Here is a 17286-nt window from a genome sequence, read left to right as displayed (position 1 = left end):
AGGGGAAATTTTAGTGCTATTTAGACAACGTTTATATGACTAGCATATGTAGCATGTGTGTATACAAAAGAGATGCGCTCTCAAAAGAACCTGTCCGTTGATGCGATGTGAAGATCTGCGGAGTCGTTGAGGAAGATTCTGGCCAGCTCCTGGTTCGGAAGCGGCCCAAGCTCCCAGAGGCCAGCTCTAGCGATGCTTAGGCACAGCACCAGCCGTCAGAGAAAGTGTCTGGGCAACAGCCATTTCTGGCACCGGCGTTGCTCGCTACCAGAAACCGGGAAATTACCGTGTGCCCGGCTGTTTGCCGTGGGCAACGAACATGGCACACAGCACAACCACCCTTTACCGTGTGCCCAACGATGAACCCTCGGCTTAACTTTGATGCCGTTAACTGCAGCCAGCACCGTCAGTTTTTGCCGTGGTTCAAAACACAGCACAAGGCAAAATGACCATGTTTGCCATGTGCTACACTATGACACACGGCAAAGCAGGGTTTGCCGTGTGCCCCTTTCCTCGCACATGGCAATCTAATCCTTTTTTCATTTATGTGCCTTCAATTTTTTTGTACTGTACACACACAACGTGTGTTAACCCATGTTGAAATTTGATACATTTTTGTGCATGTTTGCTATATTTAATTAATTAACAACATTTCTTTCAATATTTTGAATGAGACCAAATTTGAACTACAAGTGACTCAAAAATTTGGAAAAGAAACTTGAAAAATAATATTCATGTTACCCATCCTTGTTTGAGAATGTACATTCGAAACAAAAGTAAATTTCGAACATCTTGTTCAGGAGACACGACCATAAACTTGTGGCTGGACGTTTTGAAAAATATAAAAAAATGGTAACGAAGTCAGAACAACATGAGATTTGCACATATGTCATGTTATTATCCGTGAAGCTGTAGAAAAAGTTTGAGAATGTTTCACACAAGTTGTCACATACGATGCTTACAAACCGAACAATCTCTAGGGAAGTTAAGTTTCTGAGTGTTGAGAACAAAGTGGTATGATTTCGAGTCGATTCGAATTTCATGTTGGCGTGTGACTTCGAAATATTTTGTACTAGCAATACACCACAAATATTTTGTCATGTAAATTGTTCAAAAATTTTCAGACCCGTTTGCTAATTTTTATATATTTGCAGCAATTGTAGAATTTTAATGTAGCAAATTCGAATTGAAAGAACAACCGCATGAAACAATGGTGTACAAACATGGGACATACATTGTTGAGTGAATTTCACAAATAAATTTTAAAATACATTTGACAAATAAATGTGTTTGTCGAAAAGAAAGAAAAGGCACATGAAATAATGAATTTGATTGTCGTGTGCCCAAGGTGCTAGCACTCGGCAAAAAGAGTGTTTGTTGTGTGCCTAAGTGTAGCACACGGCTAACTCTAAATCTAAAATTAAGGGACAAAATAATTAAAAAATCATAGAGAAAAAACGTGTGTTTGCCATGTGCCTGATCTGCGGCACACGGCAAACAGGTCGCCTTTGCTGTGTGCGCGATCGCGCCCACGGCAAACCCCATCGTGGCCCACCTAAATAACATGCTCACACGCGCTTCTTCGCTTTGACTCCGACCCGCCCACCCTGCCGCAGCTCCCCACGCGCCCCAGCCTCGCGCACTCATGCACCGCATCCCTGGCCGCGCGCACGCCCCCGCGCAGGTTACGCACACCCAACGTGCCACCTCGCGCCGCCCGCCCATCCCGCCACAGCCCCGGCCCCCTGCCACATCTCCTCCCAGCCAGCTTGTCACAGGAGAGGGGGAGGAGGAAGAGGAGCAGGAAGAGGGGAAGAGGAGGAGAAGGGGAGAAGGAGGAGGAGAGGAGGAGGAGGGTCGCCTTCCGCGGTTGTCCCACTTGACACGAGCGTTCCAGCCTGTCCCATTCTGGTGCTCCGAGCTTCTCTGCCCCGGCCTGTTGAGCGCCGTCGCTACATAAGGTAGTTGTGGATGTCGGCCATCATGCCATTGTGGATGTCGGCCATCATACCGTTGTTTTGTTGCAGGTTTTGGAAACCTCCCATTTAGGGGAGGTGCTGCTAAAATTTTCATTTGACCTATTATTTCTTTTTTTTGTTTGCAGGAGGGAAGTAACTCAACCCCGATCGTCTTCGTCAGTGTCGCAGGTCTGCCGGCACCGCGTCGCCTCGCCACTGCATCGCGCTGCCACTACCCCACTAGCTTGACTCCACCGCCATCCACGGTATAACTGCTCATGCCATTGGTTTGTAGATGGCATAACTTAGTTAGGTGTCTCCCATTCGAAAGAGATATGGTTGGAAATATGCAGATCTTTGCATATCTATGCTCGTATCTGTTTTGAATTGTCCATGTTTTCTGGACAGCTCGACAGCTCAACGATGTGTAGACGGGGTTAGTTTCCTTGTGTACTCTGATCCGAGATAGAGTTTCGGTATCACCTCCCTTTTATTCTTCGGATACACAACCTCCCTGCTAGGACGTGCATTTGGAGAACAGCGAGGAGGTGCTGCCAAAATTCTATGTCGGATGGGAATTGGCATGGAAACTAACCCCATCTACGCATCGTCGGGTAGGATTAGGACCTATCCTCACCTATTAGGTACTAGGGATATCATGTAGATGCATTTGATTCTTATATTATTGCATGATATATTAGAGGATGGATGACCATGATTGGATGTACACGGGCCAGAGAAGTCAAAAAGACTTCTCCCCGGAATGGATTGACAAGACTAAAGCTTTCTTAGAACAAGCATTTGATAGGGCAAAAGGCACTGCTACCACTTGGTGTCCCTACAATAGTTGTGCAAATAGGCGGAAGCATACAAAGGAGGTCATGACACAACATCTCTGCAATGGGTTTATGGAGGACTATACCCATGGACCTACCATGGTGAAGGTGATCGTACGAGAGAGGAGGTTGTGAGACCATGTGTTGAGGATTGTCATGCTGATGGTGGGGTAGGAGACATGTTAGATGACTTTGGTCAAGCATAGTTTGGTGAAGGAGTTATGGAGGAGGATCGTGAGCCTAACGCAAAGGCGTATTACAACATGTTGTCCTCGGCTCAGAGACCCCTCCGCGGCCATACAGAGGTTTCACAACTGGATGCCATCGGTTGTGTGATGGCCTTGAAGTCCCAGTATAGCATGACTCGAGAACACTTTGATGGTAGATTGACAATTATTGCCACCTTGCTTCCGATAGGTCACATTCTACCAAAGAACATGTACACGTGATAAAAACTTCTTCGTGCACTTAAGATGTCGTATGAGAAAATACGTGCTTGTCCGAATGGCTGCATCTTATTTAGGAAAGATTATGAAAATGCAAAGTACTGTCCAGAGTGTGGCTCCTCTAGGTTCTTGGAGGTAGACTCTGGTGATGGTCACAAGAGGCACCTGGACATCCCCATGAAGATCCTACGATACCTTCCATTTGTACCGAGGCTTCAACGGCTATACATGATCAAGGAGACCACGAAACAAATGACTTGGCACAAAAATGGTCGTCGATACAATCCTAATAAGTTGGTACATCCATCTGAAGGTGAAGCATGGACCCATTTTGATGGGATTCATCGTGAGAAATCTTTAGTGGCTCTAATGTACGTGTTGCACTCGCAACAAATGGGTTCAATCCTTATGGATTGTTGGCTACCCCGTACACTTGTTGGCCCATGTTTGTTATCCCCTTCAATCTCCCCCCTCCTCGACATGATCTTCCAATGACAGATGATATTCTTGTCTTTGGTAATTCCTGAACACCCGGGGAAACATATGTGGACTCATAAGTCGGGATTGAGCGGCTTCTTCCGGTTATGGTTCGAGGCTACGTCCCTGCCACATCTAGGTCATGCTGGCGGAGTTGAGCTATTTCTTCCATCAACTTTTTGCCAATGAGTTATCTTGGTCTATGATCCGTGACTTGGAAGAAGCGGCGCATGTGTTGCTCTGTAAGTTAGAGAAGATCTTTCCACTCGGCTTCTTCAATCCGATGCAGCATTTGACTTTGCATCTCCTGTATGAGGCAAGGATGAGGGGCCATGCAAGGCCATTGGTGCTATCCAATTGAGAGATATCTAAAATTCCTTTAGAAAAAATGTAGAAATAAATCCAAAATAGAGGCTTCCATGTCAAAGGCACACATCCTTGAGGAGGCATCAAACTTCACAACATCATATTATAGTGATAACCATCCTAGCATGCATAATCCACTCCCTTGTTAAAATTCCGATGAAATGAATCGAACCTCACCCTCTTCTGAGGGCAACTCAGCAGTGCAAGTGAAGGGACCCCCAAGAATTTGTGTCATCAATTGTGGCACACTATCATGCTATATGTGTTGCCCAGTCTTGACAAGGTGGATCCCTACATGCAGTAAGTTCTTACACAACCCCTTTGTTTCCCATTGGTGTCGTACATGCACTATCACTATTTTGCATGCAACCCCTTTGTTTCTCAATGATGCAGTCAATTTCACAACGAATTCTGGTGTCGATCAAGGGAACCAACCCAGCACGAAAGTGAGACCCTTCTCACACAGGGTGCGGGTAATGGAAGGCCCGATTTCATTTCTTGGTTCAAACAGAAAGGACTTTTCCAATTTAGCTCGTACACTTAGTTTCACATTACAAGTAGATGGTATGTGCTGGTAATGTAACATACTATAAATCTTGACCTTCCAGAGCCAAACCGATACATCTGTGAGCGCCAAACTGAGACAGGTTGCCAATGGTTGTTCCAAGAGGGTCATGTCATTTGACTGTTATGATGTGAATGGATATCACTTTCACACAGCAAGGCACGAGCAAAGGCGGCCCAACCAGAAAACCACAAATACTGGAGTTTTCACACTCGGCCAAAATGGGGTCGAGTATTATGGAAGAATTGAAGAAATATATGAACTCACATTTCATGGTTGCAAAGATCTTAATTCTTTCATATTCAAATGCCATTGGTTTGACCCTGAAGTAATGAGACGAACCCCTCATCTTGGGCTAATCAAAAGTTGACAGCATTCCATCTTAGCAGGAGAAGATGTCTACATTGTCGCTCAACAGGCCAGACAAGTTTATTATACGTCATACCCGTGCAAAACTGATGCACATCTTAAGGGTTGGTATGTTGTGCACAAGGTATCGCCACACGGTAGACTACCTGTACCAAACAAAGAAGATTACAACCTAGACCCAAACACATATGAAGGGGAGTTCTATCAAGAAGAGGGGCTAGAAGGGACTTTTGTGATAGACATAGCGATCGATGTTGGGAGTGTTGTTGATGAGGACGATGACATTGAGGTTCAAAATGTGAAGGGGACTTACAATTACTTGAGCAGTTACGCTTAGACAATGACAGTGACGACAACATCCCTCCTTCGCATAGTGATGAGTATATGGACAAGGCTGATAGTGATGATGAGAGGGATGATCCACCTAATGCCAATCAAGATTATTATTTCTAATACATGTAATACTATGTCATTATGTTTTCTATATTTTGCATGTAAATACGTCTTGTTTATTTGTGCTTATTGAATTACTATTCTTAAATGTAGGTGATTGAACAAAGGCAAGTGGAGTGAGGAACGTGAGCCGTGATACCAGAGACAGACCGAGGAGCAGGAGGAGCGAGTTGAGGGGTCGGGGCAGTAGGAGGCAGTCCAGGAGCAGTAGGAGGCAGTCTTGGAGTAGGGCAGCAAGAGGAGGAGGAGGAGGAGGAGGAGCGGGGGCAGGGAGAGGACAATGAGGAGGAGGTGCAGGGGTAGGAGACAGGGCAGGGGAACAAGGATGTGGACGTGGACGGGGACAGGGATGAGGATGAGGAGGGGTAGCTGACTATCTAGTTGCGAGGTCCCTTGAGGCTTCCCAAGCGACCGATAATGTTCGAGCGTTGCTCAATGGTTCGGTTGAGGGAAGTATGTTGGAAAGCACCCCTTTGTCATTTGTTATGTTGAAAATCACAATTTAAACTAATAATTTCCTTTAATCACTTGTGTAAGACCTTAGTGATTGTGGCTCTTGGTGGTCACAAATGGAGGCCCAATAACATTCTAGGTCTTCTGTGTAGGCACCACTTTCCCAGCATAGTGACACTTGCCTCCACGCTGGAGCCGGCCTACACCTTTGACCACTATGTTGTCGCGCCCGATGTATGAGATGTGCTTGGTAGGAAATTCTAGAGCAACGCGGTGAGGGTGGTGATGGAGATGTGGGTAAGAATTCTTTGTCCGTGTTGCTCACTACATTACATTCTTCGGACCTTCTTTAAATATTGACTGCCTACATCACTTGTACATGCAGGATTTCTATAGGATTGAGCAGGGATATGAGCAACGGGCAAATGACGTGGCTATGAATGCATGTGTGAAGCTAGAGAACGACATGCATTATGAGCCATGCGTCCAGGCCATCATAACGTTCAATGCTGAGTACAGGCACAAGAAGGTCACCAAGGAGGAAGCAAGAAACGAAAAACTTACCAAGGAGGAATACATGATGGTAAATATATAACATTAATACTCATTTCTTCTGAGTTTAAGGTTCATTTGGTCTTCTTATATGTCAATTACTTGATGATCTCTAGGTGCCTCCATGGTGGTGCGCCAAAAATCCCCAGTGCTGGGAAGTGATTGTGAACAAGTGGTGCATTGAGGGTTGGGAGGAGACCCACAACACTTGCCGTGACCGAGGCCTACAGATGCCAGGTGCAGCACACCATCAAGGGAACCTTACCCTCAAGGAGTACAGAAAGAGATGGGTATGAACACAAATTTGTTGAATTATTTTGTTGCTGGCCATCGTGCCATTGCTGGCCATCGTGCCGTTATTTTGTTGCAGGTTTTGGGAACCTCCTCATGCAGGGGAGGTGCTTCTGAAATTTTCATTTGACACTATTTTTTTTGTAGTCGGTGGCACACAAGGGCCAACCTTGCTCCTAGTTCAAGGCATGGGCCTGGCCCACAAGGGGAAGGTGACATCTGACGTTGACTGGAACCTAGAGGACCCGCCCCAGGCCTACAGCAACGCCACTGTCCACATTCACATCAGTTCGTACACTTTGATTGCAAGGGAGGTACGTGGCCCAGACATTGACCCATACACCGAGAAGATTGATGAAGAATTGGTGATGACGGTGGGAGGAGGCAAGAAGCATGGGTGGTACTGATAGTGTAATCGACTCATCTAGTACTCCTAGTCTCAACTAGATTAGAGCACAAAGCAAGGGCCGAGGCACGGAGATACACCCCGCTCACCAGCTTCAGATGGATGTAATGTAGGTTCTCGCTATTTCATTTGTTGGTTATTGATTTAAACATAACATAACTTTCTGTTGTAACACAGGTGTTCAATCTTGTAGGCAAGGATGGACAAAAAGGATCAGCACCTACAGGAGTTAGAGGCGAGGGTGGCTGCTGACACAATAAGGTTTAATCAGATGGCTCTGTATACTTGCAATGTCTTGGCACTCAGATGGGTCAACCTCCACCACCTGACCTCCTGTTTGTTCCACCGCCTCCACCTAGAAGTACTCCTGTGAGTTTGAATTCACTTACCATGTTTATTGCTTTGCAATCTCTAGCTTCAACTTTAACTCTTTAATATCTAACTTCACCTACCACAAGTTTGACTTCTCCTTTGTGTAGATTCAGTCGGTGGCTTCAAATGATGTGGTGAATGAGAAAAGTCCTCAATCCTATGGGTGGGACGGCTATGCGAATGAGCAAACACCTCCATCTAGTTGGGGCAATAGGAATGGTTCTTTTGGTTGGTGAACTTGCATGGTAATTGTGGTGATAAAATTGTGGTTTGGTTATGAACTTCATAACAAACTTGATGTTCTTGTATGGTACTTGTGATGAACTTGTGGTTTGTGTGACATATATGTGATGTTTGTGTGATATGTGGTGATATATGTGTGCTATGGTGTGATATAATGTTGTGATATGTGATGTATATTTTGTTTACTGTTTGGGAAGGAAAAAAACAAAAAAAATGTTGCCTCTACACACTTGTCGAGTGTCAATGCAATAACACTCGGCAAAGAGCGAAGGAATTGGGCACTTGGGAAATGTCTTTGCCGAGCGCACAAGCCATAACACTCGGCAAAGGTGCCAAGTTTGTCGTGTGTCGTGCATGAAACACTCAGCAAAGGTGCCAAGTTTGCCGTGTGCCTCTCTTTAAGCCCACAGCAAAATATGTTTGTTTTTTTATTGTTTTTATTTAGCCTCCATTTATGCTTTGCCAAGTGCAGCTTAAGGCCCACAACAAACTTTGTCGTGCGCCACACACGGCAAATTGTTGTGACGGCCGTTAAGTCACCATCCTTTACTCTATTCTTTGTCGTGTGTGGCCTAGGGTACATGGCAAAAGCTTGCCGTGTGCTTGGACGTCAGCCCACGGCAAAGCATGTGTTTCCCGTCAAGCACTTTGTCGTGTGATGAATGACGAGTCTCGCACACGGTAAACATGTTGTCGTGCGTATGTGTGCCTTTGCCGAGTGCATGTGGCACACGGCATAGTGCTGGAATCCAGTAGTGGCTGCTGCGAGGAACAAGCTAGCTAGCTAGGACATGGCGCTGAAGAAGTTAGGACGTTTACGGTTTACATCGAAGCTCTAGGAGACAAAGGCACTATAGCTACCATGGCCTAGTTGTACGTACCGATCCTAGTTTTGGTGCTGCTTGGTTTTGGTCTACTAAAACCCGCAATCCTTGGCGCCTTCTAAAATTATGTTTTCCTTTTCTGAAAACGTAAACTTAGTTAATTAGATTCAAAATACGTTTTCAAGTAATTACAGTTTTGCCATTGAGAATGTTTTGGTCATAAAATGCTTATTTTAACTCTGATTTGACTCATTGAAAGTTCGTTAGATTCGTATTCCCGTAACTTACGTGTTAGTGTTATTGTTTTTTAGTTTGCAACTTTTTATTTTCAAGGTATGATTTAATTAATTACTTTTCTATAGGAAATCTTAGAAAACTCATGACTTCTGCGTTTTAGCTCTAATTTTTGAGATCTCTATGTCTATGTGATAAACTTTTCTCATTGTTTTGTGGCTGTTGGTGTACTATTCTAATTATAGTTTTGTTTTCTTCATGTATGATTGCCTCTGATTGTTTGACTAGCACCTTGATGACTAGTAGGAGAAGCAGGAAAACTTTGATCAAGGCAAATATAGCTTGGGTTTTCTTTCTGTCACCATGATCTTGTGATTTGATTAATGTTTAAGCAACAAATGATAAAAATGAATTTTTAACAACTTGAAGACTTATCTGTATGTGATCACCCGAGATTTACAGTACAACATGAGGGCTATATGGCTCTAGCTTTAGGCAAGTATGAAGATCTTTTCTAGCTTGATTAGAGGTTACCTATGTGGCGCAAATGGGAAAAGCAAACTGTGGATCCCAATGAGTGGTTGTATCACACAGACTAACTAATAAAACCAATAAAACCTAGTGGCCCTAACTTGTTAGACAACTATTTGAAAGACTTCATAGGGTGCCTGAAGATATCAATGGACCAGCGGCCAGTGAATCCAGACACCAGCAAAAGCTTACGGCTAGATAGGTTGATGTGGCTACCACTCTGGGTGGGGTTGTCCTTGTCTTCTTGAAATGGTCGGAAACTATGATCACCTTTGACAGGACAAATCACCCTAACCATATTCCTCATCCTGGGTGGTTCGGCCTCATCATTGATCCAATCATCGGCAAGACATGCCTATCTCGTGTCCTCATGGACGGAAGGCGCGGCGTCAATCTTCTCCTCTATGTTGAAACAAACGATGCCATGGGCCTATAACGAGTGGCGATATGACCATCAGATGCCATGTTCCATGGGGTCATATATACCTAGGCTCCAGGTTATTCCCCTCGAGCAGGTCGACCTACCTGTGACTTTCGGAGGTCTAGAAAACTTCTGCATGGAGACGCTCAACTTCAAAATAGCATATTTCCTGGACACTTACCATGCCATCTTGGGTCGTCCATGCTATGCCAAGTTCATGGCTATCCCCAACTACAACTACCTCAAGCTCAAAATACCAGGCCCCCAAGGGATCATCACTGTGGATGGTGACCTTTGTCTAGTGCATCTCTGTGAACGGTAAAATTCTAACATTGTGATGGCGTGTGTCAGATTCCCGAGCATCCAAATACCGGTGGGGAGCACCAAAGCGGACGATGCAGGCCAAGTCGACTGTGACTTCTCTACACATTAGAGAAGCACACAGAGGTCATGCTGAACAACAAGACCCACGATGACCTGGCACGCATGACAGCGACGCAATTGCCAAGCTCTTAAGAGCTTGCGATACAACGCGCCTTTCAATTCGCCAAGCCGTATAATCGGTGACACGATCTAGTATTTTTATCCATTATCACAAAACCTATAAGTGTTCTTTAATTTATTTTTAGTAAACTGGAGGAACAAAGCCTTTTCTCGTTATATACCACATATATAAAGGCATACAAAAAAAGAAGTTCCAAAATAATGTATAATTTCACCAGCATACATGAAGCACTAGAAGCCATTAACTGAATTGTTGATGTCCCAAAACATTGGCAACCGGCCAACCAAGCAACTATGTTTTCCACATAAAAGTTATTAGTTACATAAATCCCATAACTTATCTCAAAGTACTAGTATCATACAACACGGCATTTATATTTTCCAATTGATAACAACATAGAAGTAAAAGAAGCTCCACATGCTTAAAGCGGACATGTTCTACTTGCAACATTCTTTAAAATTCTTTCAGCTCCTTCCTATATATTCTTCAGAAATGCAACATTATTTCAAATTCTTCATAGCTCTTGTTGCCACTGGGAATGTGTATTCCATACTTTTGTGGACTTTGATCAGTACCATCTCTAAAAAATCGTGTAAGTATATTTAGAATGTCTTCAATCGATTGAATTAACATAAAATATCATATACTAACGACAATAAGATATCATCAATTAAATTACCTTAATTTCAACAGTTTCAAGGGACTGAGAAAGGCTGAGCAGATGACTTGTTGGAGATTCATGAAAGTGTCCATCGACTCTTAAAATCCTTAGATTTTTAAAACTCCATAGAAGATCTTGGAATATGTTCATTACGGCTGCCTGAAAATCATAATATCTTTTTGTTATGTAACATCATCACAATGTCATGTTATAGTGACCTAACAATGATATTCAATCTTTTGAACAAGAACTTGTGACATATGAAGATCAGAATTACTCAGGTCCTGTTTTTTGTAATTCTGTGTAGACATATATCAGTGATGACAGATGATGCCCGAATATGTACATGCACAACTGTTATAAGGAGGCACCAAAGGATAACGAACAACTAGCACTCTGAAAACATGAGTTACCCATTATAGATATATGTAATTTCCTTTTTGTACATTAAAGATAAGAATTTTATTATGTCTTACATTCAATTGTGCCAGCTCTAGGAGATGACAGAGGACACAACAAAGAGTCAATTTGTTGATTTTACATTTGCATAGACTTCCATTATGAATTAGCCTATTTTTCTTCTAATAATAGAATTATAGCCAGATAATTAACACTAAGTATAAATAAATTATGTGGAAAAAACCTCTCACAACACTATGTTCATATGGATGTACTAATAAATTACACATGAATGCTGGGGACACCTATGAGAAGCAAATAGTGTATTGTTAGCACATACTACATGCATTTCAGTAATTAAATGTTGGAACAAGTTATGACCGTGTCTCATCGTGACCACACATAGAAATTTACCTCTTCCCAACATGTTTGATGATGTTTCTATAGCACAGATTGGGGATATCTGGTCTCTAGTATACAATCTAAACTAGGGGCATGCAGGGCTAAAGATGGCTTTAGCTTCTCAGTATCTTTTCGACAAATAAATTAGTTTTTCTTGGAGACGTATGACATTGTGTCTCCAAAATTAAACATGATATGCTAACAGTGACAAAAATGGTTCCTACAAAATCCAAGGAAAATAAAATTAAAATATCAAACCATCTATATACGCCCTGCTGGTGAATCTCTAACAACACAAATCCAAAGATAACCCACACACATATGTTATATATTTCAGACTAATTGTTTGTTTGCATCATAAGTTATATGTTATTATACTTTGCCTTCTTGGTTTAGACAATCGGTGTTGAACAGCAATGATTTGCACCTGACAAATTAATGAAACACCTAAGAACACCTTCCCATAACTGAGTTTTGAATATATCTTTTCCTCTGAAATTTTATGATTTTACAGCATATAGATTGATATGAAACTTGTTCCAAGGCATTTTTTGAATTTATGCTTTTAAAAATTTATGTTGGGATTTTGGGGTACTAGGTTTGAGAAAAAAATAAGTTAGGGGTACTTTCATTGTGAAAAAAATTTAAATGCTAGACATGTCTAAATGGTCAAACCAGTCAAAAAAAACTTGGTTTAAACGGTGCCTAGACAGATGTAAATGTCAAAACAGGCGTTTAAACATCCGATTAGATGATAAACATGAAAGTTTGCGTTGTAGATGAACTCTTTAGGTGGCTGTATGAAATCAGACTAGCATGTGAGGAGGGGAAATTTAGTGCTATTTAAACAACGTTTATATGACTAGCATATGTAGCATGTAAGGATGAAAACGGAACGGAAATATTCCGTACCGACCGCTTTCGTTTTCTACATTATGATATCGTTTTCTATATTATAAAACCGTTTTCGAATTTTGTCAAACATAAAAAATTGTCAGTTTCAGTTGGTTTCACAACCATTTTTATTCTTTTTTTGTACTCTTTAATTGCTAAAATATAGAAATATTCCGTACCGACCGCTTTCGTTTTCTACATTGTAATTCCGTTTCCGACCGTTTCCGACCGTTTTCATCCTTAGTAGCATGTGTGTATGCAAAAGAGATGCGCCGCTCTCAAAAGAACCTGTGTGTTGATGCGAAAGTTGCCGATGTGAAGCTCCCTGACGTTGGAAATGGCTGTGAACATCTTGATGTAGTCTCTCTCCTCCGCGGAGTCGTTGAGGAAGATCCTGGCCAGCTCCAGGTTGGGCAGCGGCCCAAGCTCCCAGAGGCCAGCTCTAGCGATGCTCAGGCACAGCACCAGCCGCCGGAGATTGGGCGCCTGGATGACCCACCCGCCTGGGACGAGCTCGTCGCGACAGACGGCGAAGGCGATGCGTTGCAGGCGGAGCTCCACGAGCGTCGGCGCGGCCGCCGAGATCATGGCCTCCAGCTGCAGCCACGCATGCGCACCAGTGAAAACCACGTCCTGCAGATCGAGCTTGGTTAGACGCTGGAACCCCGCGAAGCCACCGCTCGCGACAGGCGGCGGCGGCGGGATCGCGCAGCGGCGCAGCTCCAGCTCGGCCAGCGCGGCGGGGTCGCAGCGGAAGAGGGACCGCAGCACGAAAGCCTGGGGGAGCGCCAGGGACAGCGAGCGCGGGCTCTTCCCCGCCACGAGGCGCACCCAGTGGTCGGCGAGGTGGAAGACGCTCAGCGGGACGCCGCGGATGCCGACGCGGCCAAGGGGGCCCGCGCAGAGCCTCAGGAATCGTGCGGCGGAGTCCCAGGCGCGGGTATCGTCGCCGACGTCGTGGAGCTCGATGTCGAGGCCCGGGACGGACTCCCAGCGGCGGCGCCATGGCCGCGACAGCACGGACGTGCGGACCACGTCGCGCGCGGGCAGGCCGGCGAGGATCCTGTCGAGGAGATGCGTCGGGAGGTCGCGCAGCAGGTCGACCGCACGCTCCGCCGGCGGCGGCGGCTGAGATTCGCCACGGGGAAGCATGGTTGGTTGGTGGCTAGGGTTTGGTGGCTGGAGTGTTTCTGTAGCGCCGACTGGGGGAATGGGGGATCCGGCCGGCCAGATCATTGGATTTCACCAGCTCGATCGGCGGAGTGAATGCTTCCAAGTTTAATTTTTACCGAGCTGTAACAATATTCAACGTGCCATAAAAATTCACAGGCAACCACTACAGAAAGTAAGTAAGTAACTAGCTTTCGGATTCGAGGAACAAGCTAGCTAGGACTGGCGCTGGCGAAGTTAGGACGTTTCCCTCGAAGCTCTGGGTGGGAGACGAAGGCACTGTAGCTACCATGGCCTAGCTTTCGAATTTAAAAGCCACGGGTACCGAACCCTAAGGTACCGATCCCAGTTTTGGTGCTGTTTGGTTCGGAGTCATGCAGGGTTTTGGAATGATCCCACCATCATCCATGTATCTAAGAAGCGATTTTATCGTTACTTTTATGGGAAAAGTCTACATAACCTGAAATTATTTAGGGTGGATTACTTCACTTCTCAAACTATAAAAAGGAATATTCTGCCTTTAAACTTTCAAAACCAGTTAAATAACCCCTCGAGTGGTTTTAGATAGCGGTTTTATTTTTTTATTTTCTCTAAATCTTTGAAAAAATATAATAAAACATAAAAAACCATAAAATGCAATTTTCAATTTTTTTTTACTCCTAATGAGTAGATATATATAGTGAATATATAATATGGTATATTTTAGTATAAAGTTTTTGCTATAACTTTAAATATATGTTTTTCTGTAATTAATTTGAATAATTCATATATGTAGTTTCTATGGTCCAATTATGGTAAAATTTTTATGGTAGGCTCATTATTGTATGCTTGAACTATGGTAAAAATTTCATACTCATTGGATCATGTATAACTTAGTGATAGATAAAGCATAGATTTAACAAGAATAAAGATAAATAAATCTATAACTAAGTTATATGTGACCCAATGGGTACAGAACTTTTACCATAGTTCAAGCATACATTAATGAGTTCACCATAAAATTTTTACCACAATTGAACCATAGGAACTACATATATGAATTATTCTTATTAATTATAGAAAAACATACATTTAAAGCTACAACAAAAATTTTACACTAAAGTATATCATATTATATGTTCACTGTGTAGATCTACTCATCAGAAGTCCAACCAAATTGAATTTCTAGTTTTAGGATTTTTCTGTGATTTATTATGATTTTTCAAAGATTCAGCGAAAATAAAAAAAGAAAAAGACAAAACCACCCTCTAAAACCACTTGAGGGGGTTATTTCATCAGTTTTGAAAGTTTAGGGGTAGAATATCTGGTTTTATAGTTCAGAGGGTGAAGTAGTCCACCCTAAATAGTTTAGGGGGTTATGTAGACTTTTTCTCTACTTTTATCCATGTCTCACCTTCATTTTCTTAATTCTTCTCACACCCACTTAATGTATGGTCAATCACTGTCTATGCTTCTGTAACCAGTTTGTTGCTTGCATGAGAATTAAGCTCTCCTCTTTCTTATCTGTTCTATCCTCCACATTAGTATTTGTTTTGCTATAAATCAATTATTGTACTTCCTCTTAGCCTAATAGAAATGATTTTCTAGCTGGCCGCACCGACATCATTTTTTCTTCTGACTGCTACCAATCATTCCCAAACTTGTTGGTCTCGGCGTCTCCTATCACCCTATCGGCCTCAACATGGTTGTCTCGAGGCAAGCAGCCTGGGCAATGGCGAGTGGCGATCGATCTCTAATTTTGTTATTTCAATCTTTTCCTCTCTAGAGGAATAGTATTCAAAGATTCAAGTCATGTCTTCTGTAAATTGGTCTAGAAAATTTGAATCAGGTTGACAAAAGCGTAAGAAATTTGAACTCCTCAAACTTCTCCTTCCAATTATTGATGACATTGTGGATGTCATCGATGGTGTCCTCCTTGGGGCATGCAGGCTCGATCTAGTCAATGTGGCATCAAGATTGGCGAGTTTGGCATTGATCTCATCGAGGCAGTTGTTCACGGTAGTGGAGAAGGTTGCAGACCGCTTCTTGATGTTGGTGTGGTGGTGGCCATAGGATCATCTAGTCTCTGGATACCATGTAACAAGCATGACGTGGGGGGAACCTTGGGGGCGGCTATGGTGGAGGTGGCAGCAGTAGCGTGATAGGGCAGGAGCCTGGGGCAGCGACACAAGGGAGAGGGAGGAGAGAGGGGCGGTGGTGCGTAGAAAGAGAGGAAGAGGTAAAAGCCTTTTAGCTATTCCTTTCTTGATCTAAACAGTTACATCCTCCTAGTATTTATTGTCCCAAGGAGACTTGACCCCTAAATAATCTTAGAAGAACCTTATAGGATTTGGATTCTCTTTTCCGAACAAACTTAAACACGATTCCTTAACGAACCAACTCTTTCCAAATCTACTAAGACTCAACTAAGGTAACTAGAAAACAATTGATGACGTCGGCGACGGCGGGCGGCGGCGGCAGCGGTGGTAGCAACGGCCATGGCACGCACGCCTCTCCCCTAGGCGCGCAGCCCTTTAGGGTTTAGGGTTAGGGGTGCCCGGCGCTTCCTCTTGGGCTATTGTTAGCTTGTTTATTCCACCATGGGGAGTATCCCACGTTGGGCGTGTGACAATGTCATATCATTTACATGGCCTTTTATTTTAGATATGGAAAAGTCTACTTAACTCCTCAACTATTAGTGATTGTCTAATTCACCCCCTCAACTATAAAACCAGGTATTCTACCCCTCAAACTATTAAAAACCGTTTAAATAATCTCCTAAGGCGGTTTTAAAGGTTGTTTTGCTGATATGGAATATTAAAAAGCCTATATAACCCTCTAACATATTAACGGTTGATTGTATGATCCCCTCAACTATAAAATATGATAGTATAGGCTATAAAGCATCAAATAACCTACTTGAGGTTGTTGTTGCTGCAAGGCGAGTGCACGTGGTCCTCCTTGCCTGGCGCATGTGGCCCTCACTGCTAGGAGCCGAGAGAGCAAAGGGAGAGAGTGCTGTCAGGAGGTAAGAGACAAGGGAGAGTTGGTCAAGAGAGAGGGGGATGAGGAGCCGGCAAAGCCTAAGTCTATATACACAAAATAGGTCACGAGCCTATCCGGGCCTTAGGCTTTTTAACCGAGACAATCCTCTAAAGACGTCCACCTATGAAAAATGGTTGACATTTCAGAGGTAGACATCTTAAAATGGATTTTAGGAGACAGGCAGAATCTAATCACCTGAATAAATAAAACATCAACCTGCGTAAATCAATTTTGCAAGGGGCAACTATGACCGCATCCATAAACAAAGTTACCGCCTCTGAAAATCCATAGGTATTTGAATTAGGAGATGGGCATTTTGTGATCGCCTGCGTTAATGTTTGGGCAGTGTCTCAGAAGATCATCTTTGTAGTAGTATGAGTATGAGAATTTATGTTGCATAAGTCTCTTGTGATAGAGTTAGCAACACACATAGC

At 43.4% G+C, this 17286-nt stretch overlaps 1 protein-coding gene across 1 annotated transcript; it reads right to left on the bottom strand.

The window, feature by feature from the left end:
* On the bottom strand, window positions 12899-13810 carry LOC8054473 (putative F-box/FBD/LRR-repeat protein At5g44950). The gene has a single exon (XM_021453384.1). The coding sequence runs from the start codon at window positions 13808-13810 to the stop codon at window positions 12899-12901; it is 912 nt and encodes a 303-aa protein (XP_021309059.1).

The sequence above is a fragment of the Sorghum bicolor genome, chromosome 2 (genome assembly GCF_000003195.3).
Source record: "Sorghum bicolor cultivar BTx623 chromosome 2, Sorghum_bicolor_NCBIv3, whole genome shotgun sequence".
NCBI lineage: Eukaryota > Viridiplantae > Streptophyta > Magnoliopsida > Poales > Poaceae > Sorghum > Sorghum bicolor.
This window is presented reverse-complemented; position numbering and strand designations above follow the sequence as displayed.